Below are 27,254 nucleotides of genomic sequence, written 5' to 3'. Positions count from 1 at the left end.
TTTATTTTAGTGCAACATCTGAGAAATGGTCAACTTGGTATGACATATTTTAGCCTCCGATAGTTTGAGATTTCTGAAACCCTGATTTTCAACCTCAAACGGCTCATCATCCAACGCAATGAATTCCATGATCTTTCCAGTTATGCCTTAACTCTTCCTTGTTTAACAAAGCTAACAGAGGTGGTTGCTGATTTGTGGACGTCCCGGTGCTAGTTCGAGCTTGATGTTGTTTACCTTTAGCCCCTGACACTTGGCCTTTGAACTTCAAACTTCAGAAATTCAGCTGAGTGATGTTGTCTCAAGTGTCTGATCAAATTCATTGTGCCGAAGGTTTTTGTTGTCGTCCCTCTACGTAGTTTTTCTTTGCATGTGTTGCATATTGCAAATTTGTTATCTTCTTCAGACACGCTAAAGAATTTCCAAATAGCTGACATGTTAACTCATGAGATTTCCTACTAGTGCGTTCCGTGTGCACGTGTGATGCTGATGTAGCCTGATGTTAATCATGCAGTGCCCGAGTGCATTTGATCGGCATAAAATCGGTATGTCAGACTGACCGGCCGGTTGCGGCCGTTCACGCGAAAATCGTCCGATTTCGGTCACCAGCCGATCAATCTGTGCATCTCTCGAAGTTCTGATTGCAATTCAACTTATAGGGATTATCCGGAGTAAAATGCACTTTAGATCAATTTACGGATGATTGAGAGTACATACGTTGAGTTGACATCAAATCATGTCAGATCCGGAAATGTTGCTGAAGTGCTGCTAAAATGTTCCCCAGCTGCAGCAGCAACATTTCCGGAAAGGTACTGGCTTGATTAAATTCATTCTGGACTCTCTATCCGACCACATATAGACCTCGGGATGCTTCGGTTTGACTTTAGGGACCCTCTACTCACTACCATGAGTAGAGGGTCATGACATGATTTGATGTCAACTCAATGTACTCCCAATCATCCATAAATTGATCTAAAGTGCATTTTACTCCGGATAATCCCTTTATAGCGTAACTCTGGTGAAATTTCACCCAAGGGTCTTTTTCTGCATGAAAGCACATCAAATAAGCCGTAGAGTCGGTATATTCCTTGATCAACCGCTACAGAGTTTGCCCTGGTTTACACTGTAGTCCCAGATCGCTAATAGTGGACTGGCTGAGGGCGGTGAGCTAAACGCTACCCAAATAGTAGAGATGCACCGATTGCAATTTTTTGGCCGATTCCGATTTCCGATTTTTCATCGAGTTTGACCGGCTGATACCGATTTTAGCCGATTCCGATTTAATTTCTTCTAACCACTTTACAGCACAAACAAAGAGTTATTTTCTAGCCTATATTTTCTTTAATACAACATGTTAGAAATGTAATCAACTTATCAATGGCTGGTAGAAAAATGTGAATAGACAGATTCTTCTTCAAGTCTTCTTCAGCTGCAGTAGGCTAATCCCAGTGTGGGACATTCATTTCACACATGTAAAGATGCACTAGGAACACTTTCTTTCTTCTCACATCCATATGCAATATCCAACTGTAAATATCTTCAGAATAGCCTACTGATAACTGAAGTTAGTGCTACATAGGCTGAGATGTTGGAAAATGACAACAAAAAAAACTAATTTTGAGAAGCCTTGAAACACAGCAAATGACATACATTCTCAGTCCACACTCTTCTTTGAACTTTCGCGATTGCTTGCGGATACTAAGGAAGTGTCCATATTTGGATGGCATAACGTCATGCAGGAGATCGAAACACAGCTTTCCAACGACACCACGCATGATATGTTTTATATCAGGGTCGCGGTATGGTTTATGACACGTTAGAATGCTAACTTTTGGCGAATTTAGAAGAAATATACAGGCGTGATCAGACAAAAGGTAATGAAATAAACCTCTAAATGTGTAAATCGGACTTAGTTGTTGTAGTAGTGTGAAAGAATACATGATAAGTTGGCAAACCGAAGCAAAACTATGTTTATTCCTGCCGTGTCTCGCCTTAAGTTGAGTAAAGGCTATGTCGCTGCTTATTGATAGCGCTTGTGGTTCAGCTGTGGGCACGCAATTAGTGGCAAGGACGGGCTTTGATGAGTGCTGTAACCTGAAGTGACGGCTTAGTATAGTAAATTCCACGCAATATGGCAAAGCACAGCGTTCGCTGCATAGAAAAACTCAGTATTAGCGCTTTATCCAGCCCTGACTGTTGGCCTAGCTTCATCAAACTTTGCAAACTCAGCTGTGTGAGTGTGATGTTGTTACAAGTACGTGCGAGTGCATTTGACCGGCATAAAATCGGCATGTCTCAGACTGACTGGCCGGTCGCCGGTCGTGGCCGATCACGTGAAAATCGGCCGATTCCAATCGGCGGCCGGTCGATCGGTGCATCTCTACCAAATAGATTTTTTTTATACCCGTAATATTATTCAAAACAACACCAAACATCAGTAGTTTGCTTAGGGTCCCTACACATAAAGCGAAAAAGTTAGCTAACCCGGAGTTTATTACAGAGGACTAACTGTTAAGAACACTTACTAACTGTCCCCCTACCAGCATGCTTTAAAATAGCCACAGCAACTTCAAAGAGCACTGGACCAAATGTGTCAGACATGAAAGAAATAAGCAGTTTATCAACAAGGCTATTAGGATTTTAGAACTGTTACATTCATGTATGTAGGGAAGTGTGCAATATTAAAATGGGCTATTTATTTCATCTGGTAGCACATGGGAAAGAACTAATGCAAAGTCTTTGTTTTTGTCCAGCTGTTAGAGAGACAGCGCAGCATGGAGAGCATGGTGGAGCTGCTTGACCTGTATGCTCAGCAGGATGAAGCGTATGGAGACCTTGTGGAGACCACTACTGAATTATATCACTACCTGCTCCAACCCTTCAGAGACATGAGGGAGCTGGCTATGCTACGCCGACAGCAGATCAAGGTGATTAAAGGAGTCATAGAACGCATTTTTTGACCATTACAAATTGATCTTTGAGCCTAAATAATGTCATATGTAAATTTTTGGGGCTGAAAACGCCCCAGGAGCACTGCTAGATCGCCTAATACAAGGTCATAAATAAGCCTTGCAATGAAACAGTTTGTTTTTCCCGCCCACTCAGCAAGTTCATGAATATTCAAATGAGATGCGCGCTGATTGGTCTATTGGCCGATATGTCCTGAAAGTTGATTGGCTCAATCCACCGGTCTGAAGCTAGAGTAAAGTGAAACTACGTTTACTGCTGGTAAATAAAGCCAAAGTCTTTGATAAAGCTATCAACAATGGATTTAAATAAGGAATACAGCCGTACATGTATAAACCGAGTCAGAAGAAGGTTCTGACGAAGATGAAGTGCAGCAGATTCCCCAACAGAATGAATGTGTTAGATTGGTAAGTTTTATCAGTACATTTCTTAGTATAGTAACTCTCCAAAGTTAGCTGTAATAACGCTAGCATTACAACGTCTCTGCCATAGACCACATATCTAGATACTAGCATTGTAAGAGCAGTTTAACAAGAATTATTAATTGAAGGTATGCAAATGAGAGGGGGTGTATCTAAAGGGGGATGGGCGCCTATTACGTGTTATCTGAGCTCTGTTCAGATTGGAGCATTTCAACACGGCTGTTTCTATTTCCCAATGGCTGGCCACGCCTCCGGCTGCGTGTATTGATTGCGCTGCTCGTTTCACAGGTGAAAATGACAACAAACAGAGCCGGCATCCAACCACATATGTTAGACCCTGGTGCTAGGGTTGGTCTATGCAAATTCCCTTAGTATTACATCAGAATAAGGGAGCAATCCAAATGGCTCACAGCAGCATACTATTCTTGACACCAAAGTCTTTCTACTGATCTACAGAAAACGGATGGATGGGTTTTTTTCACGCTTGGAGTGTTTATAAGAACAGTAGAGGCCTAAATATGAACACAAAGGCCCGCAAAAAGTGAGTTTTGCATAATATGTCCCCTTTAAAGTGGGGTAGGAGGGAAGTCAGGTGTGAGTGTGTGAAAGTTAAGAAGTCTGAGTATTGTGGAGTGCATGAAGAATGTGGGATATAAAGTGCTGCAGTCAGAGGGGTATTCCACGAACGGAGGTTTAACAATCACAGAGTTAACGCTGAACTCTAGGTTGATTGCCCCTGAGCCGACTAAACCAGAGCTGTCGGTTCCACCGTGCCGGTTATGAATTAGTTTAAGCAACACGGGGTTGGTTAACACTGGGTTGTGCGCGTTAGGGCTGTCAATTTTCCTCTATTATCCCATTCGAATTTCATTCATTATTATTTTTTTAAATTCAAATTATATCTGAATATTTAATGGTCAATTTGACTTATTAACTCATTGGCTGCCAGCCATTTTCAGTGCAGAGCGCTTTAGATTGGGGGGCTGCAGAATTTACTACAAGTAGCTAAGAAATGGCTTGTAACAGTTAGTTACATTGTTCTCACTTTAGATTGGGGAGCTAAGAAATGTCTGTCACCATTAACAGCCTGCTTGTTAACACTTACAAGCTGCACGTTAACTGTTAATAAATATGCTTGTAAGTAACTTAATTTATACTAAATAAACTATCAATTTACTTATTATAGGCAGCCTAATAACAGTTAACAATAATTAACTAACTATCATTATGTGATTTCTAAACAGTTATATTATGTATACATTTATACTAAATAAAGTATTAATTTACCATTTATAGGCGACGGTTATTATAAAGTGCTACCAAAGATTTTTTTAAAAATGGGTTTTGATTTCAGGCTGTAAGACAATAAAAGTATTTCAAAAGGGTATGATGACTTTCTATAGGCACTGTAAGCAAATTAACTTGATATTAGCCCTTTCATGCGCAACGTCCACATGCGTGGACAGTAACTTTAACTCTGTTTTCTACTTATGTATCATGTTGATATACACCAATCCACTTCAGGGCAGTTTTAGTAGGTCCTTGGCAATATATTAACAATATGTATCATCTTATATTTGGACTATTGACTGCTTGATGACATCATCAATTCAACATGAGTGACAGTAATGGCCATATGCTGAATGCATAGGCCATATGCTGAATGCTCCTTTTAATTGCTTTAAATTACAAAGAAGCAAACATTTGGTAAACATATTTATAAATAATGACCTAATTACATGTGGTAATGCCAAGGTGGTATGGTAATATGGGGGTAGTAGAGGGGTGGGTGAGTAGTAGAGGGGTGGGTATGAGAGTACTAGAGGGGTGGGTGGATTAGTAGTAGAGGGGTGGGTAGTAGGGATGTAGTAGAGGGGTGGTTGGGTAGTGGTGGTAGTAGAGGTGGGTAATATGGGGGTAGTAGAGGGGTGGGTGAGGGTTGGTGAGCAATAATGGAGGTAGTAGAGGGGTTGGGCGGGTAGTATGGAGGTAGTAGAGAGGTGGGTGGGTAGTATGGGGGTAGTAGAGGGCTGGGTGGGTAGTATGGAGGAAGTAGAGGGCCATAGTTTCCACATTTTCTGTCATTACATTTTATTCTTTTTTACCCCTTTGTTGCGCACTGTCCACATACGTGGACAATAACATAACTTCTATATAAAAGCATATTTTTTTTAAAAATTCCAACTGATTTTCAATATTGGGCTCATATATAGTAATAAAATCAATACTAAAAAAATCTAGACACTTTTTTTCATAATGCGTGCATGAAAGGGTTAGGCTATTATTGTGTTGCTGCTCTGCCATGCCACACTGTTTATGGACAGCTAATAACTAGTGAGATAAAAAGAAGCACAGGCTAGGGGAGGGACTAGAAGCATGCCTTGTGCATGCATGTTGCTTCAACAGAACACAGCCATTCTTAAAAGTATCGATACTAATAGAATTAAGAATTGCGACATTTTTTATTTCAGGGTATGGTGATTCTTTTGTAGTATCGGTGCAGCATGCAACACTACACTGATCCAATCCAATATTACTTAAAAAAAAAAAAAAAAACCCTGTCATAAAAGTAAAGGATTTAGCAAAAGCAATGAACAGTAGCAAAATATGTTTTTACATTGATGACTATCTTACTCTATCTTACTCCATCTTATTATTCATTGTAGATACACACACCACATTTGGTAGATGATTTGCTCAACCACTCCCCCCGCCCACATTTTTCCTACTGGTCGGGGATCAAACTGGCAACCCTTCGGTTGCAAGCCCAAAGCCCTAACCGCCATGGCCACGGCTGCCCCAAAACATGTCAAGATGTTGCTTATTCTGAATTGTGAAGCCTTTTTTTGATGTATTGTAGTTTGACAAAATGGCGAAATTATGAATTTAATACCTTCAGAGGTGTATTAGCCATGCCCAGCAGGAAGTGAAGTAATTGGGATTTTGTGCAGACTGTATGGTGCTTGATTAATGCACTTCTGGAAAGGGACCTGATGAAAGCCATGAATACATGATGTCAATGTTTATGTTTATGTTAAATTGCAAATAATATTTTGGACTATTTGTAATGCTGAAATAGCAATATGATGAAGTGTAGACAGCACACAGCCTACTGGCACTAGACAGCACTTTTCTTGTATACCTCATGAGTCGACAGCCCCTTCAATCTCGTACCTTTGAAAAAAGTGGCAAAGACAATAAAGACTATATCTAGACAACATTTATATTTTGTCATGTAATGAATTATGTGAAATTTTAGGAACTCGTTCATAAGAAGCACTATATGACTTTGACTGTATGTGTTTCCCTTAGATATCTCTTGAGACCGAGTACCTTGGCCCACGGCGTGTGGAGGGGTTGAAGCATGAGGATGAAGACTGGCAGAAGAAGGCTCACACTGCTGCTCTCTCCATTCAGGACCTTACGGTCAAGTACTTTGAGACTACAGCTCGAGCACAGAAATGTAATGACAACACTACAATGTTCTAAGTACACATGCACACATGCTATTGCAGTGTTACTTGCTATGAGCCAAATTGATCCAAATGTGATCAGAGTTTTTACCTTTTCAGTGATGTACGAGCGTATGAAGGTTGACCAGCGTAAGTTTGGCAAAGCTGCATGGACTGCTGCTGTGGAGCGCATGGAGAAGCTCCAATATGCTGTATCTAAGGAGACACTGCAGCTGATGAGGGCCAAAGAGATATGCCTGGAACAGAAGAAGCATGGCCTTTGTGAAGAGGTATTTATAATGCTCTTCATAGTCAAAGCATGTGATTTATGTCATTGTCCTCACCAGTGATGGGCAGTAACACGTTAGAAGTAATGCGTTACTGTAATCCAATTACTTTTTTCAAGTAACGAGTAAAGTAAGGGATTACAAGTGCAATTTGAGAAAGTAATTCCAAGGAAATTACGAGTGCATGAAAATGTAGTTCTGCTGCTCTGCTCCGTTGAGCCAGACTTCACATGTATGCACCACACTACTCACTACACTGATACATTGTTACGATTACACAAACTCACACTATGCTATTTTCAACTATTTACATCATTGCGGGTGCACACGCAGGTTGTTAGCGGTAGCTAAACATTAATGTTAGCAAACCTGTTAGACTTTACACGTTACATGTCAATCGTCATTTCATGGACCATATATCTTGCAATTGCTAAAACATACACACACACACATGAATACCGTTTAGATTGTTTATTGAGTTACTTATCTGTGTGTGTAAATGAGTTTAACAGAGCGCTGCATATGCCGTGGCTTTCACTGGCCTTCATTTGTTGACAAGCCGAACTCTCAACTCACTCTATTACCTCGTTTCCACCGCAGCGGTGCCGGTGCTGGTGCTGGTGCCGGTGCTTTACTAGAACCAGCTCAACGTCAGCACCGGCACCAGCACCGGCAAGGCCCTGGTGGAAAAGAGGTATATAAGGCTGCGCAGTGCTAGTCATAGGATCATGTGATGTCACAATGTTAAGTCTATGGGGAAATTTGAATCATTTTTAATTCATAGTTCAAAAAGTATAAAAGTTACAAAGTTGAAAAATACATAGCTGAAGTCTGATAAGACCTACCCAGCACAGTTTGAATGAAGTTTATACGTTAAACGGTTGAAGCTAAATTAGACGCACAAAATCCGTTAGAAGAAGAATAAGAAGAAGAGATTATCTCAAAAAGTGTTCAAGCTAAAGACTTTACATTTTCTGTGAATAATGATTGCTACCTATAGATTCCACATGGACATCCGTAAGGCATATATGTTGATACTGACTTTGTTTCAATCTTGTGAAATCAGAGGAAAAATTGCGGATTGTTTTCAAACCCCACATTGGGTGCCCCATTACATAATTTATAAACAAAATGTTTGGCAAATGGTTACACTACCGCTCAAAAGTTTGGGGTCACTTAGAAATTTCCTTATTTTTGAAAGAAAAACACTGTTTTTTTTTTAAACAGTGCTTTAAACTAATCTAAGTTTAAACTAATCTATACATTGCTAATGTAAATGACTATTCTAGCTGCAAATGTCTGTTTTTTGGTGCAATATCTACATAGGTGTATAGAGGCCCATTTCCAGCAACTATCACTCCAGTGTTCTAATGGTACAATGTGTTTGCTCATTGGGTCAGAAGGCTAATGGATGATTAGAAAACCCTTGTGCAATTATGTTAGCACAGCTGAAAACAGTTTAGCTGGTTAGAGAAGCTATAAAACTGACCTTCCTTTGAGCTAGTTGAGTATCTGGAGCATCACATTTGTGGGGATGATTAATTGCTCAAAATGGCCAGAAAAAGAGAACTTTCATGTGAAACTCGGCAGTCTATTCTTGTTCTTAGAAATGAAGGCTATTCCATGCGAGAAATTGCGAAGAAACTGAAGATTTCCTACAACGGTGTGTACTACTCCCTTCAGAGAACAGCACAAACAGGCTCTAACCAGAGTAGAAAGAGAAGTGGGAGGCCCCGCTGCACAACTCAGCAAGAAGATAAGTACATTAGAGTCTCTAGTTTGAGAAATAGACGCCTCACAGGTCCTCAACTGGCAGCTTCATTAAATAGTACCCGCAAAACGCCAGTGTCAACATCTACAGTGAAGAGGCGACTCCGGGATGCTGGCCTTCAGGGCAGAGTAGCAAAGCCATATCTAAGACTGGCCAATAAAAGAAAAAGATTAATATGGGCAAAAGAACACAGACATTGGACAGAGGAAGATTGGAAAAAAGTGTTATGGACGGACGAATCGAAGTTTGAGGTGTTTGGATCACACAGAAGAACATTTGTGAGACGCAGAACAACTGAAAAGATGCTGGAAGAGTGCCTGACGCCATCTGTCAAGCATGGTGGGGGTAACGTGATGGTCTGGGGTTGCTTTGGTGCTGGTAAGGTGGGAGATTTGTTCAGGGTTAAAGGGATTCTGAATAAGGAAGGCTATCACTCCATTTTGCAACGCCATGCCATACCCTGTGGACAGCGCTTGATTGGAGCCAATTTCATCCTACAACAGGACAATGACCCAAAGCACACCTCCAAGTTGTGCAAGAACTATTTAGAGAAGAAGCAGGCAGCTGGTATTCTATCTGTAATGGAGTGGCCAGCGCAGTCACCAGATCTAAACCCCATTGAGCTGTTGTGGGAGCAGCTTGACCGTATGGTACGCAAGAAGTGTCCATCCAGCCAATCCAACTTGTGGGAGGGGCTTCTAGAAGCATGGGGTGAAATTTCTCCTGATTACCTCAACAAATTAACAGCTAGAATGCCCAAGGTCTGCAATGCTGTAATTGCTGCAAATGGAGGATTCTTTGACGAAAGCAAAGTTTGAAGGAAAAAAAATATTATTTCAAATAAAAATCATTATTTCTAACCTTGTCAATGTCTTGACTATATTTTCTATTCATTTTACAACTCATGGTGGTAAATAAGTGTGACTTTTCATGGAAAACACAAAATTTTCTGGGTGACCCCAAACTTTTGAACGGTAGTGTATGTCTCTCTACAGATGTGTTTAAGCTGTCTTTGAAAAATTAATTAAGAGGTGTCTATATTTTTGTTGAAAATATTGTAACACAAAACTGAAAAATAATCAATTTGCATGATATTTTATAACCCCATTACAGGGGTATGACAAACTATACCAATGAATTGAACTCATCTTTAGAAAGAGTGTGAAATGGGCTTTCAGACTGTGACATTTCGAGATGGTATTATGGCTGCAGTTATTGACATTTTATTTTTAAAATATTGGTCTATTACAACAATTAGCATTGTTTTTTTTGTGCTATTTATTTCATGATTTCATGATCCTTGTGTTATTCCTAAGTACCAGATGATTATGTCTTACACTGTTAAACATTTATTTTTTTATTTACTTGCTTTAAAAATAAAAAACGGCCTGCCCCTATGTGTTAAATTTCCATAGGGTTACATAGGGGTGCCAATATTTTTGACCCCAGTATTTTGGGAAGAACATTTATTTATTTATGATACATTATTCATTCACAAAGAAAACTGGTGTGTCCTTAAAGGTTGGATTTTTCCTAATGTTATTACTTAAGCCATTAAAATCAATTTCCAAAAGATTATTTTATTTTACTATTTTTAGTCAACTTTAGCATGGGGTGCCAACAATTTCAACCATGACTGTAGATAGATACTTTATTGATCCCGAAGGGGAAATTCAAGATTATTATTCTATAATTCTATAATTCTATATAAAATATATATATATTTAACAGACCTCTGAACATTGGGAAGGCCCATTCATGTGAATAGAATTTTCCGCAGGACTCTGAAGAGCCGTGTAATAAATAGCTAAATCATTTAATTATGAATTATTGTAGTGAGGTCCTTTATTTTTAAACAGTTGTAAGCAGAGGAAACAGTTGACGGCAGACATAGTTGATGACAACTGACAGTTGGAATGGCTGAATCAGTGGTGTAACCACTGACGGTGCTGTGCAGCGAGGCCCCGGGAGCAGGATGGGGCCCATGTCAACTTGCGCACCTTCGCAAGCATGCCGTATAAACTTTTAATCACGAAAGTTGTTTCGAAATGACAAATTTTCACCTCCCAATAATTGAATGAGACTTGACGGCTACTTATCAATTCAACTCAATCCAAAAAACGTTATTTATCCCCGAGGGGCAATTTCTCCATGCAGGCATAGTGACATATAAATCGCATAGCATATAAGACATATAAGACAGGACAAAAGGAAGAACAGGACAGATAGGGGTGTGTGTGTGTGTGTGTGTGTGTGTGTGGGTGGATGGCTGGGGGGTTAGACCCAGGAGAGGGAGGAGGAGGGTGCTGGAAGCAGGCGAATAGCCCCAAAAAAGGCGAATAGCCTCAAAAGTAAAAGTAGCCTTCCTCCTGTTAGTCCTAGCAAGAGGACAGCACAGACGCCTGCCAGAGGGCAGCCATTCAAAAACTGTGTATAAGACATGGGTAGAATCTTCTAAGATGCAATTGGCTTTTCTTAGTGTTGCCTAGTGTTGCCATCGGTAGGTAGGCTACCGTTCTTACCCCCAGAAGAAACAGACTCTAAACGTTTCGAAAGACTGCTCCTGATGAGATATACTGTAATCACACATTTTGTGCTGATGTAGAATAGGTTGCCTGCCTCCCATGTAGCTTAAGCCTGCCTTCACCTGATTTCTATCTGCCAAACTGTGAAGGGCCAGCATATTCAGTGACCTTTTAATTCTGAGGCCAGTCCTGCATTAAGTTGTTCTTAATGTTATTGTGGCTGACATTTGCCTCCAAGCAGTGTGGAATTATAAATTGCGCGTGAGTTGTGACTGCACAAGTGCCCGGCAGATGAGTGGTAAATAAAAAATAACGTTGCGGCGGATCGAAAAATAAACGGCGTTAGGTTACTAAATTTTCAGTAGGTAACGCGTTACTTTAATTTTTGGAATGGATTTCTAGTTAAACATTATCTTCTCTACCTATAAAAGATATGTATATATAATTATGTTGTCTACCGTCACACCATAGGACAATTTTAAGGTTTGGCCCAAAGTTCTAACAACCCCCCCCCCCCCCCCCCCCAATAAATTACTCCGGTATTGATACAACAAATTCATGTAAAACAAGAACATGTTCAACCATTTACAGTATTTGAAATGTAAAATACATTATTTTTTGTCTTCTGTGACGGTGAAAAGCCACGTCATGTCAACTACCCATATGATAAAATTATGATCAATTGCATTGCAGTTTACCTTTTCCCTAATCTGTCTTCTGGGTCCTGTCTCTCTTTCTCAGATGCAGGCTCTTCAGGATGGGGAAGATGCAATGAGTCACTTGGACCACTTGGAGTCACTGTATTATGAGCTTCAACTTCAGCTTTATGAGATTCAGTTTGAGATCCTGAAGTATGAGGAACAGCTGCTTTCTGCACAGCTACAAAGTTTGCGTAGACAGATGATGGGTAAGATATAAATACAGATTTGTTGACACACAGATGGGCTTGCCAAAACTGAGTCAAAGTGGGTCCCCAGTAACTGCCAAAGCTGTATGCAGACCAAGCTTTTTTTTGTTGCACTGTAGACTAGGGGTGGGCAATATGAGGGGCCCTTTAGGACATTATTCCGAATTACCTCTCACACACTATACTGAAACCTCTCACAGACTATTTAAGCAATATAGCACAAGTGGGAGTGGGTTGTTGCTGGATATTCCCACGGGTGTTGTTCGGCCATAGCCAGGAGGCCGGAGGCCGAGTGGCGCAGGCAACAACACCCGTGGGAATATCCAGCAAGGTGAAGGCTGCCCTTAATCTGTATGCAATGCAGGCTAGAATTGCGAAACATTATTGGCTAATTCTTGTAATTGACACTTCTCTGGGCCAATCGGAGTCTTAGCACTTGCTTCAGAATCTTGAACACAGCGCCAAGTTGACGTTTGGATAATAAGACGCCTGGCTACCGTGCGAGTCATTTTTGTCAGGGACGACACCGCGTTCGGTTCACAAATATGAACGTAGAGGTAACACGGCCCCTTCTAAGTGCATTTATTTCTTGGACCAAACGCCGTGGAGTCCATTATCCCACTTATTCCACTGTTTGTTTTGTGTTCATTTCCTGTTATGATGTAAACGTTTAAACAGAGACGGTGTAACTAGACAATCTTTGGTTTAAATCGCTACAAATATGTTGTCTTGTTAGTAGAACTACTTCTTTCCACCACATATCAACTAATTTCTAAACTTGCAGTACAAACTGCCGTTACTAGTTCTAAATGGATGATTGCTATGGCCAAAAGCCAGTCAGTTCTATCTCTTTTCTATGAACCTTAGCTTTGAAACATCGCTATTTTAATTGCCCTATATGCCATCCAACTAGCTAAAGTCAACCACAGTCATGTGCGACAATGTTATGTTCTGAACGTCTACAGCTTGGATGCAACGTGACCGTTCATTTAAACTTAACAACGAGTTTGCCAAATTAATAGGCTATTCCAGTGTGATACGGCCAACAAATTGGATCTAGGTCATAGGTGTGCAAATAGCGTTTAATGCACCCTCTTTAGAACGCAGGACGCACATTTATTTGCATTGAGCTCAATGAGCATCAAACGGACTAATAGGCTAACTGGAAAAAACACCATGCAATATATAGCTATGGTGAAGAAGAGTATGTGATGATGTGGGGCTATTTTAATTCCTAAGGCCAAGTGAACTTTATCAGGATGCATAGTATCCTGGATCCATGAAATAGCTGGCCTTTAAAAATAAAAACATAGGCATATAAAAAAAAATCCTCCTGCACCTATGGGAATTGACATAGGGGTCAAAACAGGCCTACTTATGCCCCCTGTATTTAAGGAAGAAAATGTATTTATTTACGATACATTCTTCATTTTTTGAAGGAGATCCTTGATTTTTACTCATTTTTTGAATTAAGGCATGAAGATGATTTTCTATTCCTCTTTTTAGTCAACTTAAAGGAGCATTTCATCCATTTACATTAAGCTTTTTATTGTTAGAAACCCAGTCATATTTTCGAATGGTCGTGCATCATTCCCTCATTTTCCCCTGAGATGGGAGAAAATAGCCGAAAATGTATTTTTGGGTCATGTGGATAAAATCCAACAACTCCCAGAATTCCCTGCCTTTCACTGCCTTACCAGCACCCACCAGGAAGTAGACAAGTACACAGAAGGACTCATTAATGTAACATTTTGGCATTAATAACGATTCTAAAATTAAAACGATCATTGTTTTATGTTGTACTCAATCTTGTGGCCATATATCAATGTTGCTGGTCTTCAAAAGGAATAAGTGAAAAAATCGCAAAAAAAACCCCAAAACGTTAATTAACATATTTCCATGTCAAATGTCCCGCAAATTGACAGCATATGCTAGAATACCCGACCTTTAACAAGTATTAGTATTGCTAATACTATTTGTGCAATAACTTGTGAATAACATTAGGATAACTGACCTTGTGAGAGCTAGTTCATTCTAGTTTGAGCTAGCCCAGGCAAAGGCTAATCGACAGCCAATTATCCTAATCGACGTCCAGGCTTGCTGCAGGCCTTGATGGAGGCCTTGATGTTCTGTGCTGTATTACAGCTCGTACAGGTCATCTCGTGCATCAAATTCACATACCAGATCTTCAGAATTCCCATTTGCCATATCAGTTTCAATATCAGCATTCAATGAATTAGTATTTAATATTAAATCGCAGTTACTTATCAGCTTTCTCCGGGACCGGGAGCCTATAGCTTCCAAAAAAGATGGCGGCTATATATTTTAGTTTCTGTAAGTGAAGTCCCACCGCTAGCGCCCCCTCTTGGAAAAATGAGGAAAGTGTTTGTAGTTTCATCTACTCGACAAAGATATAGGACTTCCTGCTTTCAATGATGTAAAATGACGATTTTTACATCATTGAAAGCAGGAAGTCCAACATTGAAAACCGTATTTCTCCTGTCTCAAGGCAAACTGAGGAAATGTTGCACGATCATTCAAAAATATGACTGGTTTTCTAAAGATACAAAGCTTAATGCTAATCTGTGAAGTGTCCCTTTAAGCATGGGTTCAAATACGTATTCTCCCCTGTGTGTGTGTGTGTGTGTGTGCGTGTGTGTATGTTTGTGTTTACATACATCATACATGTATATGTATTATATAGAATAATATAGTAATATATAGTCGTACACTGTCACCTTTTTTTACGCTGCTGGGTGTGCAGGTCTGTATACTGAAACCTCTCACACACTATACTGAAGCCTCTCACACACACGAGTGAAACGCTCTCATGTGAAACGCTTTCATATGAAACGCTTTCATACACACATGAAACCTCTCACACATTATACTGAAAACCTCTCATACACACTAGTGAACTGCTTTCAGACACAACTTTTTTCATATGTGTATGTGTGAGCATTTCAGTAGTGTGCATGAGAGGATTTCATATGTGTGTGTGAGTATTTCACTTGAACAGGAAGTTGTTTTCGTTAAACAGGAAGAGTGTAATTTCGCGCATCCAATAGGAACTTGAGCACGTTTCGTGAGAAAGGCTCTACTGTGTCGCTATCATTGACTGGCTGACCATGTCAAATCAAACTTCAAGCAACAACCTTACTGAAGCAGCTGCCTTATTAAGCACAATATTGTCTTCAGCAGACACTAACAAGTGTAACAAGAAGTGTAACAAGACCTCCAACAACTCAACAAGCGGTTTCTTCTCCAACGGTGGACGCAACCCTTTCCTCCATGTTCCCTTCCCGCCCCCGCACCATGGAAGCACTAGCCGGAGCTCCGTGATTATCCGCACCACGCTATGAAACACGGTGCTTTTACACATGGAGAAACGGAGGGACACGGAGAACAAGGTTAATATTTGCTTTCACACAATTGATACTCAGAATTATGTGCATTAGCAGCCAAATTCGCCTACTATCGCCCTGTAGCTCAGGCTGGAAATCTGAAGTTCTATCTGAGCAGTCCTTGTATCTGGACGTGGCACCAATCAACTTCTTGGTGTTCCAAAGTTGGTCCCTGGGACCGGTGAGGCCCAAGCAAAAGCCGTGGATCAGCTGGTGGATTGGGTTCTGAAACATCTAGTGAGAGCCATATGTTTTGACAAAAGCCACCAACACTGGTCACATCAATGATGCATATCCATTACTGGAGTCAAAATGGGATCACAGTCTTTTATACTTGCCTGTCATCACATATTCTAAATAATTCTTGCCTGTGTGTTCACCACCTGTATGGGGCCTACCTCTGGTCCTGATGTTCAGATCTTCAAAATTTCAGAAGCATTGGGAATACATTGACAGAGCAAACTTCAAACCAGCCATGACAACTGATGGCGATTTTATCGCAGACATCAAAGAGGACACCATTGATTTAGCCATCAAACACCTTGAATGTTTTCAGCCAAGAGAGGATTACAGAGAGCTCCTGGAACTTGTGATTATCTTCCTTGGTGGTAATCATGGCATGGCATGTGCATGGCATGTTCAATCACATACAGCCTGAAGGTTACCAATGATTCAGCTGAGAGGGGTGTCACTCTCATGGAGGAACGGAAACAATACTTACTGCGAGTTGTCAAGGACAATCGAAGTAGATACCCTGATGCGAGAAAGGGCACACTATCTATGAGTGACTATAGTTGCTAATCAACAAAACTGTTTTTTTTAGATCATGATGATGATTTCATGATCTCATGAAAAGTCTGTTTCATGAAAGTGCTCTCTTATTTGTGTTTATTCTTTGTGTGTGTGTTTTTTTAGAGAGGCAGGATGAGGTTGTATATTATGATGCATATGAGAGTCCAGATGCTATGCAGGCCACTGATGAGACTGCATCCCTTGGCCCCCCGCTTAGAGATGAGATCAGTAAACTTCAACAGAAGACCCGGCAACTGGAGGCCATAAGAGGGCGCATCACTGCTAAAAAAGCTTATCTCAGAAACAAAAAGGTATGAGGCACTACCAATATCAGAAAGAAAATCATGTTACCTACTTGAAGTACAAATGCTACAAAATATTGAGCTCATGCAAGATACTTTAAATTAATGTTTTCGTCTGTCTGTAGACAACTTTTGCAAATTATATTAAAGCAGGGATTCCCTACCTCTCTGTTGAACATCTCTGTTGTAACACCCATACGAGAGTATAACTTTGATATTCCCTAAATGGCTGTATTTGCGTGTGGTTGTTTTTAGGGATGGTGTGTCTGATCGTGTGTCCATTTCTCTTGAAAAATGATGTAGTGAGAGTAAAAGAAAGCACTGGCAATAATGACTTCTAACCACGTTGACTAAATGTCTACACCGTGCAAAAAATGGCGGTCATATACAACGCCCTCCATAATTATTGCCACCCCTGGTTAAGATGTGTTCTTTAGCTTCTAATAAATTCCTTTTTTTTCCAAAATTTTATAGGACCACAATGGAAAAAAAGGGTAAAATCCAACCTTTAATTCAAGTGCAATTATTCAGAAGAAAAAAAATCCCACATTAAGAAATATTTATTTTGCATCAAATCATGTGTGCCACATTTATTAGCACCCCTGATGTTAATACTTTACTAGGGCAGTACCCGTGCAAACTATGTTTTCCAAGAAACATGCCACCCAATGACATTGATGCAGGTAGATCATGTTAGATTGGTGATGATGTAGAATCAGGCCCGTGCAGTTAGAGCTTTTTACTGTCTTTACTAAGTAAAAAAGTGAAGGGCGTTTGAGTTGCAGCTAATGGCAATATTAGACACATTACATACCCGTGCGTTTTTGCTGTTGTTGGGAAATTATAGCCTAAAGTTAACCGCATGACCATGGCCATATATGCCAGTCCTATGAACTCGGAGTGATGTTTGAATGAATGTTATGCCGGTAGCCGATGTCCAGAGTGAAGAGCCGCTGTTTTAAATGTAAATTTTAACAGAATGCTACCGACGTGTGTGTCGGCCTGATCAGGCAACAGAAGCGCTAGGCAACCGCAGTTGTTGAGTAGCCTAGCCTATGCAACGTTACAGTTAAGCCCAAAATTATTAGCCCCCCTGAAATTTTGGAACATTACTCTAAAATTCTCCCTAAATTTTTCATCCCTGATCACATTTTAAAAATCAAACATTTGCCAGTGTTATTATGTAGAATCTGGTGCATTTTGGAGTGTTAATATATTATTAGGAATGCTTAATCTCAAATTGTGTGAAAAGTGGAGTGGTCAAAATTAATAGCCCCCATGTGATTGTTTTGCTTTTAAACACACACGACCAAATTGTCACCTTTCAAGCCACACCTTTGCAGTTAGTTAATGTCCAGACAACACCTGAACACCCAACCAGCATTGATTGTTTACCTAAAGACTTCAAGGAACAGGCCTACAGGCACTTGAACACCTGTCTGAGAGGGGACTGCCTTTACAGGCATGCTGAAGATAAAGGAAATCTGTCTGGACCTCAGAAAGAACATCATTGAGGCCTATAATATGGAGAAAGGCTATACTGTAATCTCTAGATGCTTCACAGTCTGTAGAACAGCCATGCAAGGCATCATTACAAAGTACAAAGAGTTCCAAGTTTGTGCAAAACAAACCTAAGTGTGGATGAAAATGCCAAATATCTCAATCTAGAGAGAAAAATCATCAGGGATGTTAGCAAGCAACCCTGCACATCCGCCAAAATGATAGTTGCTGACCTTGAGACCTCTGGGGTTAAAGTCTTGAGGAAGACAGTAGCGAGGGATTTTTATTGTGGAGGCCTCCAAGGTCATCGGCTGAGAAAAAACCCATTACTCCAAAAGGGGTGCTTCAAAGTCAGACTGAACTTTGCCCATGCACATTTAAAAGCTAAAAATGAGTTTTGGAAAACTGTCCTTTGGTCTGATGACATTAAACTGGAGCTGTTTGGGCACATGGATGTTGCCTATGTTTGGCGAAAAAAGGGAAGGCCTACAACCATAAAAATACAGTTCCCACAGTGAAGCATGGTGGTAGGAGCATCATGTTATGGGGCTGTTTTGCTGTCTCAGGCACAGGGAGCCTTGTTTGGGTGCATGGGATCATGAAAAAGAAAGATTATGTTGACCTTTTGAGGGATAACATCAAGACGCCTGCTCTTAGTCTAGGCTTAGGTCACCACCAAGTCCTTCAGCATGATAATAACCCAAAGCATAGTGAAAAGTGGTCTGAAACGCCCTAAAGGATACCAAAATCAAGGTGCTGGAATAGCCTACACAGAGACCAGACCTCAACCCCATTTAGAATCTGTGGCACGTGCTTAAAGCAAGAGTCCATACAAGAAAACCATGCAGTTTGGACGAGCTGGAGCTAAAGAGTGCTTAAGATATATGTGCCAACCTAGTAAAAGACTATTCAAAGAAGTTGTTGTCAGTTGAAGCAAAGAAAGGCTATTAATGGTCTGGGGGCTAATAATTTTGAACATGTCAATTCTTGCTTTTCTTGTCACAAATCAGAGCATGAGTAAACAATGATCATCAAACTTTGTGGGCATACTGTCTTTGCGCTTCTGTAATCATATAAACTAGGCACATTTTTGGAAATGGTCATTTTCATGTATAAACAAAGGATTATGTCTGAATTCATAAGGGGGGCTAATAATTTTGGGCTTAACTGTACGTGACTAACAGCCTGCTTACCAACATGGGTGCATGTGTGTCAGACTCAGCATGTTTATCAAACATGAACAATCTTGAAACGGTGAGACAATTATTACGTGAGACATAGTAATTTCCATGACTGGCAACTCGTGACGTGTGTGTCAGCAAAATGGGCTTTTTTGTTTCTGTGCTGGAGTAAGTGACAGTGAGGGGGAGTGGCTAGTGTGAGAGTAGTAGAATTGTGGGATTGCGGTAGAGTTGTATTTCGCTTAATTTAACGATATTGTAATAAATGTGGGTTTTCTTTATTTTGCTAATAATTTACAATAAACACCAGAGCCTGTAAATGAAACAACCAGATGTATAACCAATATAACAATCTTTATTTATTAATTCATAGACATCTCAATAAGCTGCTTTAAAATGTGCAGGGGCTCGACTGCGGAAATAGCAGACAGCAACCAACAGCAGGATCAAAGCTTCATTACGTCACTCAAGTCTAACCAACCAATCACACTCTTAAATTACACACCGCCACTTGGCGCTCACCGTAAGAGAAGCACTGCAAATTGGATCACTTCACAATTACACACGGCAACCCACCCAATAAGAGAAGCTAAATGATCTGCGTATGCAACTGACCCACTACCCCTTGTCCTCCCCCTCAATGCACCCTTAAGAACATTCACACAACACACACACACACACACACACACAGACAAACACAGACTAAAATGTTACTTAACTCGCCGACCGGCGACAACCCCCCCTGGGGTCTGAGTTCGTGGCGCTGACAAATCAGGCTGAGCAGCGCAAACGTGGAGAAAGTTATTATCGTTAGCTCACCCCACATGAAACACCAGACGGCGCAGACTAGAAGCGGCTCCACACTCCTCTAAGGCCCCGGCCCTAACTGTTTACAGGAGGCAACAAACCTCCCCTCCTGCCACAGGAACGACTAACCAGCTGGACTACTATCTTCGTCGCCGGCAATCCTAAATGACTGCGAACGACACCCTCCCGCACCCAAGAGTGTCGAACCGCAGCCGCCAGGTGATCTCTCGTCTCCTCTCTCACGCTACCTTTTGTCAGCTCTCTCTGTTAGTCCCAATCAGCCGCACCTGGCCCAGCCAATTAACAATCCCATCAGTCCCATTAATCCCGCAGTTCGATTAACAATCCAATTAGTCCCATCAATCAGTTCACCAACATCACACTTTCCCCCCTTTTGAAAAAGAAAACTCGTCCCCGAGTTTACTAAGGTGACATCTGGTAATCACCAGACCAAACTGGAGGTCTCCTTTGGCGTGTGGGACGCTCCCCTGAAGATGTACTGGGAACCTGCGTTTCCTGTGGTCCATCTGGTCTCTGAGGTCCCTGATCAAAAGATCCAGTCGCCAGAGATGTTGCCGTCTCCCCAACCGGGGGAGCTGGGTTTCTGCCATCCTCTGCTGTTACACCCCGGTCAGCTTGCCGTCTTGGTGGCTCCGGCACATCTGTGGAAGCAGCTTGAGGGACCCAACTGGTTCCAAATCGAACTCCTTGGGGCTGATGTTGTCCGGAGGGGATCCCTTGATCCATCCGGCCTCTCCCATGGGGTGATGGTACTGGTTTTGATGGCACTGCCAAAGAAGACGTAAAAGGTTTGAGCCGATTAAAGTGGATAACACTCTCCTTCCCCCCCCCATCTACAGGGACAAGTTTATAAAGCACATCAGTCACCCGATCCACCACCCTAAAAGGCCCCTTGTACCGTCTCTGTAACTTTGGACACACCCCCCGTTTCTTGGCCTTATTCTGCACCCAAACCAATTCCCCTTCAGAATAATACTGGAAGTTAGCTCTGAAATCATACCCTGCTTTCTGTTGTTCTGAGGCCTTGGCCTGATGTTTTTTTACCGCCTCCACTACAGTAGACAATGTCTCCCTCAACTTTGACACATAATTGTTCACTGAAGTAAAGGTCTCTTGAGGCCCTACTCCCAACATGACATCAATAGGTAGGACAATTTCCTGTCCAAACAACACTTTGTAAGGAGTGAAAGCTGTGCTAGCATGAACACTGCTACGATAAGCTAACATAACATAAGGTAACAGTGTATCCCAATTCAACTGATTATCCTGAACAAAGAGAGACAGCATATCCACAAGTGTACGATTAAATCGTTCAATTAGCCCATCGGACTGAGGATGGTAAGGGGATGTCCTAGATTTGTGCATGTGCAAGAGTTTACACAATTCTTTAAACAAAATCGACTCAAAATTACGACCTTGGTCGGAGTGAAGACTCCGAGGCACCCCGAACCGACACACCCATTCCTCAGTCAACACCTTTGCCACTGTGGCCGCTTCTTGGTTCGGCAATGGGAACGCCTCGGTCCATTTGGAGAAATAATCACCAATAACCAGTACATACTGATTCTTCCCCGGTGTCAATGGTAAAGGACCAAGGATGTCAAGAGCTACACGTTCAAAGGGCCTAGTTGAAACTGATGGTTGCAAAGGTGCACAAGGTTTTTTGCCCTGAGCCTTGCGAGATCCACAATCAACACATTCCCGCACCCACTTCCGTACATCCTCAAACCAGCCAGGCCAATAAAACCGATCTTTAACCTTCCCCTGTAACTTTTGCACCCCCAGATGACCTGCAGTGGAAACACTATGAAGCTGCTCTAACACTTTTGGCACCATTTCGCGAGGCAACACCACCTGCACCTGGGAAGCAGCATCTGAGTGAGCAGGTGGAATCCTCACCAATCTAGTTCCCTGTACTTCCAGCTGACCCCAAACAGGAGCATATTTGTGCAGTTCAGGATCCTCTGGTTTCAACCCACAATCACCTTGTTTTTTATACTCAATTATCCTGCACAACTCACCATCAGCCATTTGTGCCCGAGACAGCTCATCCATTTCCCCATCTTCTACAAGGGGCAAACACTCCTGCACTGCACAGACCTTTTGTTCACCCGTCTCAACCACTGCCTCAGAAACGTGCTGATCTACAGGAGGTCCCTCCTGATGGAAAGCAGGTAGCCTCGAGAGGGCATCGGCATTACTATGCAGTTTTCCTGGGCGATGCACAATTTGATATTGAAAGTTGGCAAGTTGCTCAACCCAACGAGCCAGCTGCCCCTCTAAGCCTTGGAAATTGTGCAACCAGCGCAATGAGTTATGATCTGTTCGTAATACAAACATTTTCCCTAACAGGTAATGTCGAAAGTGTTTGGTAAAAGCGACCATGCTCAAAAGCTCTTTTTTCGTTGTAGCATATTTGCGCTCCTGCTTTGTCAGAGCTCTGCTAGCATACGCCACCACACGCTCAAAACCACCATCCTCTTGCGACAAAACAGCCCCAATCCCCACATCACTCGCATCTGTATCCAAGAGAAATGGCTTATTGGGATCTGGATACGCCAATACAGGAGCAGTGACTAGACAAGTTTTTAGTCGGGCAAAAGCGCTTTGACAGTCCTCACTCCATCGAAATCGCCTTCCCTTCTCCGTTAACTGGTGCAAGGGACGAGCAATATCTGCAAACCCTCTCACAAAGCGTCTGTAATATGAAGCTAGCCCAAGAAAACTCTGCACCTCGGTCTGACTAGTGGGAATAGGCCACTCCCTCACCGCCTGCACCTTAGCCGGATCTGGCATTACCCCCTCTGCGGAGATAACATGTCCGAGATAATGGACCTGTGTAGAAAATAGATCACACTTTGATGGTTTGACCTTCAAATTAGCCTGCCTTAACTTTCCCAGCACACCATCAAGGCGCGTCAGATGCTCCTGGAAAGTGCGGCCAAATACGATAATGTCATCTAAGTACACTAAACAGGTGGTCCACTGTAAATCAGCGAGTACAAGGTCCATTAACCTCTGAAATGTACTGGGTGCATTACAAAGTCCAAAACTTAAAACATTGAATTCAAACAACCCCTGGCGTGTGGCAAATGCGGTTTTAGGACGGTCCTTTGGGTCAACCTCGACCTGCCAATATCCACTTACTAGATCAAGTGTAGAAAACCAGCAGGCATGGCTAAGGCTATCTAAGGCATCGTCAATTCGGGGGAGGGGATATGCGTCCTTCCTGGTCACTTCGTTGAGCTTCCTGTAGTCCACACAAAATCTCAACCCACCCTCCTTCTTTTTAACCAACACAACGGGTGCCGCCCACGGGCTACAGGACGGACTGATTATACCACCAGCAAGCATTTGCTTTAAATTATTGGTCACCTCTTGCTGTAAGTGAATTGGAACTCTACGGGGATGCATTTTAACTGGTTTAGAGTCACCTGTATCAATTTCGTGTTGGGTCAGATGGGTCCTCCCCAAGTCAGTTTCTCCTTGACTAAAAACTGCCATGTTCTTATGGAACAAATGCCTAACAGCTTTTAACTGATCAGGGGAAAACCCCTTCTGTCCCACTCCAAAATGACTCAATAAAGTGTCAACTGACCAATCTACATTTTCTTTTTCTCCACAATGTCCTTGCACCTCATGATCCACTTCTACATCAGTAAATAAAGTGCCTACTTTCATTCCACTCTTTAACAATAAGCTATCATTAGTAACATTAATAACCCGAATAGGCAAGACACCTTGCTTGACCCTGCAAATAACTCTGGCTACCAAAATGTCACAATGTTTAGAGATGGAAGGGAGGGGCTCCAACATCCCCTCAGCGTAATCTCCCCAGCCACTTTGAACCTGGCCCAAAATTATGGCCTCACTGCGTGGGGGCACGACTGTGTCTGCCTGAATGGTAACTGTTTGAGGCTCCAGGGAAGGATTAAGATCTACAAGAGGGAAGGTCTTGCCCATTATCTGGCAATGTTTATTGCGCAGATCCACCACAGCACCATACTGCGATAGAAAATCAAACCCAAGCAAAATATCTCTGGAGGGAACATCAGATACCAAAAACTCTGCTATCAGTGCAAGCGAACCAAATTGACACACAGTCTGCCAGCAACCCAGAACATGCATCCCGCCACCATTTGCTGCCATAGCCCTGCCAGTATAACCTTCAAGATCACACCCCCCCTTGGTTATAGACAGCCAGAATTGCTTTGGAATAACAGAACGTGAAGCTCCAGTATCTACAAGTACATGACAATCAAACCCACCTATTTTAGTGTGAAGGTAGCCGGAACCACCCTTCAACCCATCAAAGGCCATGGTAGATGTAGAAGAGGGGGCGGGCATTTGGCCCTCTGTGCGCGCCCCCACTAGTTTCCCTGCAGATAAGGACAATCGCGGCGAATGTGCCGGTTACACCCACATTCCCAGCATCCACCATTACGTTCTGCACCCCATCTAGAGGATAACACAGTTGGTTTAGGTGAGCGCAGAAAGGGAGCTGGCTCTGGTGTTGGTGTGGAAAGAGAACCACTGGGACGGGCTACCGCTTGCACTGCAGTCTGCAGTGATTTCACTTCCTGCCGCAGGCCCTCTACAACCCCAAGCAGGGAGTCCATTCGCTCATCACTAGCAGACTTTTCCACAATCCCACGTACTCTACAATCGGATGCTATGGCCCCACCCTCTAGGCCCCTAATGAGCTCCAACTCTGCAGCTAAATTAATAGCACCCTCTAGTGTCTCAGGTTTAGCACTACGTAGGCTGATACGCAAATCCCCACTCCCTACATTCGCTATAAAATGATCTTTAGCCAGCAAATCTTGAGTGTCAATATCAGCAGAAGGATACGCTTTAAGAACTAGTCGTCTAAGTGCCATGCCAAAATCTCTTATTGTCTCATTGTGCAATCTCTTACGGGAAGAAAAACTAGCCCGGTTCCAATCAGCACTATCACAGGGATCTAGGCACTTACCCATTGCATCCCTCAACAAGGCATAATTAGATTTAGCCGTTACAGGTAAACCGCTATAAACTTCCCGAGCACGCCCAGACAACAAAAGACCCATGAATTTTAATCTCAATGAATCATCCCAATTATTGACATCAGCTGATATTTCAAACTGTTCCGACCAATCTGACCATTCTCGCCCTGTGCCAGTGAACGTTTCAGGCATAAATACAGGACGCGGCGTCCCTGGATTATTTGGAGGTCGTACAGGTGCATTTTCAGGCTCTGACATTTTAATAATTTATCCCACCGCTGCCACCAGTGTAATAAATGTGGGTTTTCTTTATTTTGCTAATAATTTACAATAAACACCAGAGCCTGTAAATGAAACAACCAGATGTATAACCAATATAACAATCTTTATTTATTAATTCATAGACATCTCAATAAGCTGCTTTAAAATGTGCAGGGGCTCGACTGCGGAAATAGCAGACAGCAACCAACAGCAGGATCAAAGCTTCATTACGTCACTCAAGTCTAACCAACCAATCACACTCTTAAATTACACACCGCCACTTGGCGCTCACCGTAAGAGAAGCACTGCAAATTGGATCACTTCACAATTACACACGGCAACCCACCCAATAAGAGAAGCTAAATGATCTGCGTATGCAACTGACCCACTACCCCTTGTCCTCCCCCTCAATGCACCCTTAAGAACATTCACACAACACACACACACACACACACACACAGACAAACACAGACTAAAATGTTACTTAACTCGCCGACCGGCGACAACCCCCCCTGGGGTCTGAGTTCGTGGCGCTGACAAATCAGGCTGAGCAGCGCAAACGTGGAGAAAGTTATTATCGTTAGCTCACCCCACATGAAACACCAGACGGCGCAGACTAGAAGCGGCTCCACACTCCTCTAAGGCCCCGGCCCTAACTGTTTACAGGAGGCAACAAACCTCCCCTCCTGCCACAGGAACGACTAACCAGCTGGACTACTATCTTCGTCGCCGGCAATCCTAAATGACTGCGAACGACACCCTCCCGCACCCAAGAGTGTCGAACCGCAGCCGCCAGGTGATCTCTCGTCTCCTCTCTCACGCTACCTTTTGTCAGCTCTCTCTGTTAGTCCCAATCAGCCGCACCTGGCCCAGCCAATTAACAATCCCATCAGTCCCATTAATCCCGCAGTTCGATTAACAATCCAATTAGTCCCATCAATCAGTTCACCAACATCACAATATCTTTGTCATTTGTTGTCCAACAACGACCAAACTTCGCACTGCACTCACGCATGTCATTAGCAATACCTGTGTCAAAGTTTAGGTCAATCGGATTTGTGGTTCGAGAGTTATGCGTGGAACACACAGACAGACAGAGTGACACACAGACAGACGTTCCTTGCATTAATAGATAGATACAACCCCCTTTTGCTAATAAAACAGCACCTAATCTTCTCTTATGTTTCACAAGATTAGAGAAAACAGAACAAGGGATCTTCGACCATTCCTCTTTGCACAAAATCTCCAATATTATCCAGCGACCTGGGTCCTCTCCACTGCACTCTCCTCTTCAGCTCACCCCACAGGTTTTCAATGGGGTTGAGGTCTGGGAACTGAGATGGCCATGGTAGGAGCTTGATACGGTGTCTGGTGAACCATTTCTGTGTAGATTTGGCCATATTTTTAGGGTCATTATCTTGCTGAAAGACCCAGTGACGACCCTTCTTCTGCTTTCGGGCAGAGGCCACCAGATTTTGATTTAAAATGTCCTGGTATTTCAAAGCATTCATGATGCCATGCACCCTAACAAGGTTCCCAGGCCCTTTGGAAGAGAAGCAGGCCCACCTCCCCCATACTTCACAGTGGGCATGAGGTGCTTTTCTGCATACTCATCTTTTTGTTACGCCAGACCCACTTGGAGTGTTTGTTGCCAAAAAGCTCTATCTTTGTCT

The 27,254-nt window shown here is 42.4% G+C and overlaps 1 protein-coding gene across 2 annotated transcripts in view; it reads left to right on the top strand.

Annotated features, from left to right (window-relative positions):
- jmy (junction mediating and regulatory protein, p53 cofactor) overlaps positions 1-27,254 on the top strand; it is a 57,567-nt gene that overhangs the window by 13,135 nt on the left and 17,178 nt on the right. For both annotated transcript variants that reach the window (XM_062554047.1, XM_062554046.1), the window contains exons 2-6: positions 2,751-2,924; positions 6,699-6,849; positions 6,959-7,128; positions 12,163-12,328; positions 16,648-16,835. In XM_062554047.1, the coding sequence (XP_062410031.1) occupies positions 2,751-2,924; positions 6,699-6,849; positions 6,959-7,128; positions 12,163-12,328; positions 16,648-16,835 (849 nt within the window). The remainder of the gene's footprint in view (positions 1-2,750; positions 2,925-6,698; positions 6,850-6,958; positions 7,129-12,162; positions 12,329-16,647; positions 16,836-27,254) is intronic.

The sequence above is a fragment of the Sardina pilchardus genome, chromosome 14 (genome assembly GCF_963854185.1).
Source record: "Sardina pilchardus chromosome 14, fSarPil1.1, whole genome shotgun sequence".
Classification (NCBI taxonomy): domain Eukaryota; kingdom Metazoa; phylum Chordata; class Actinopteri; order Clupeiformes; family Clupeidae; genus Sardina; species Sardina pilchardus.
Note: the sequence above shows the minus strand (reverse complement) of the source record. Positions and strands in the feature narration are given on the sequence as shown.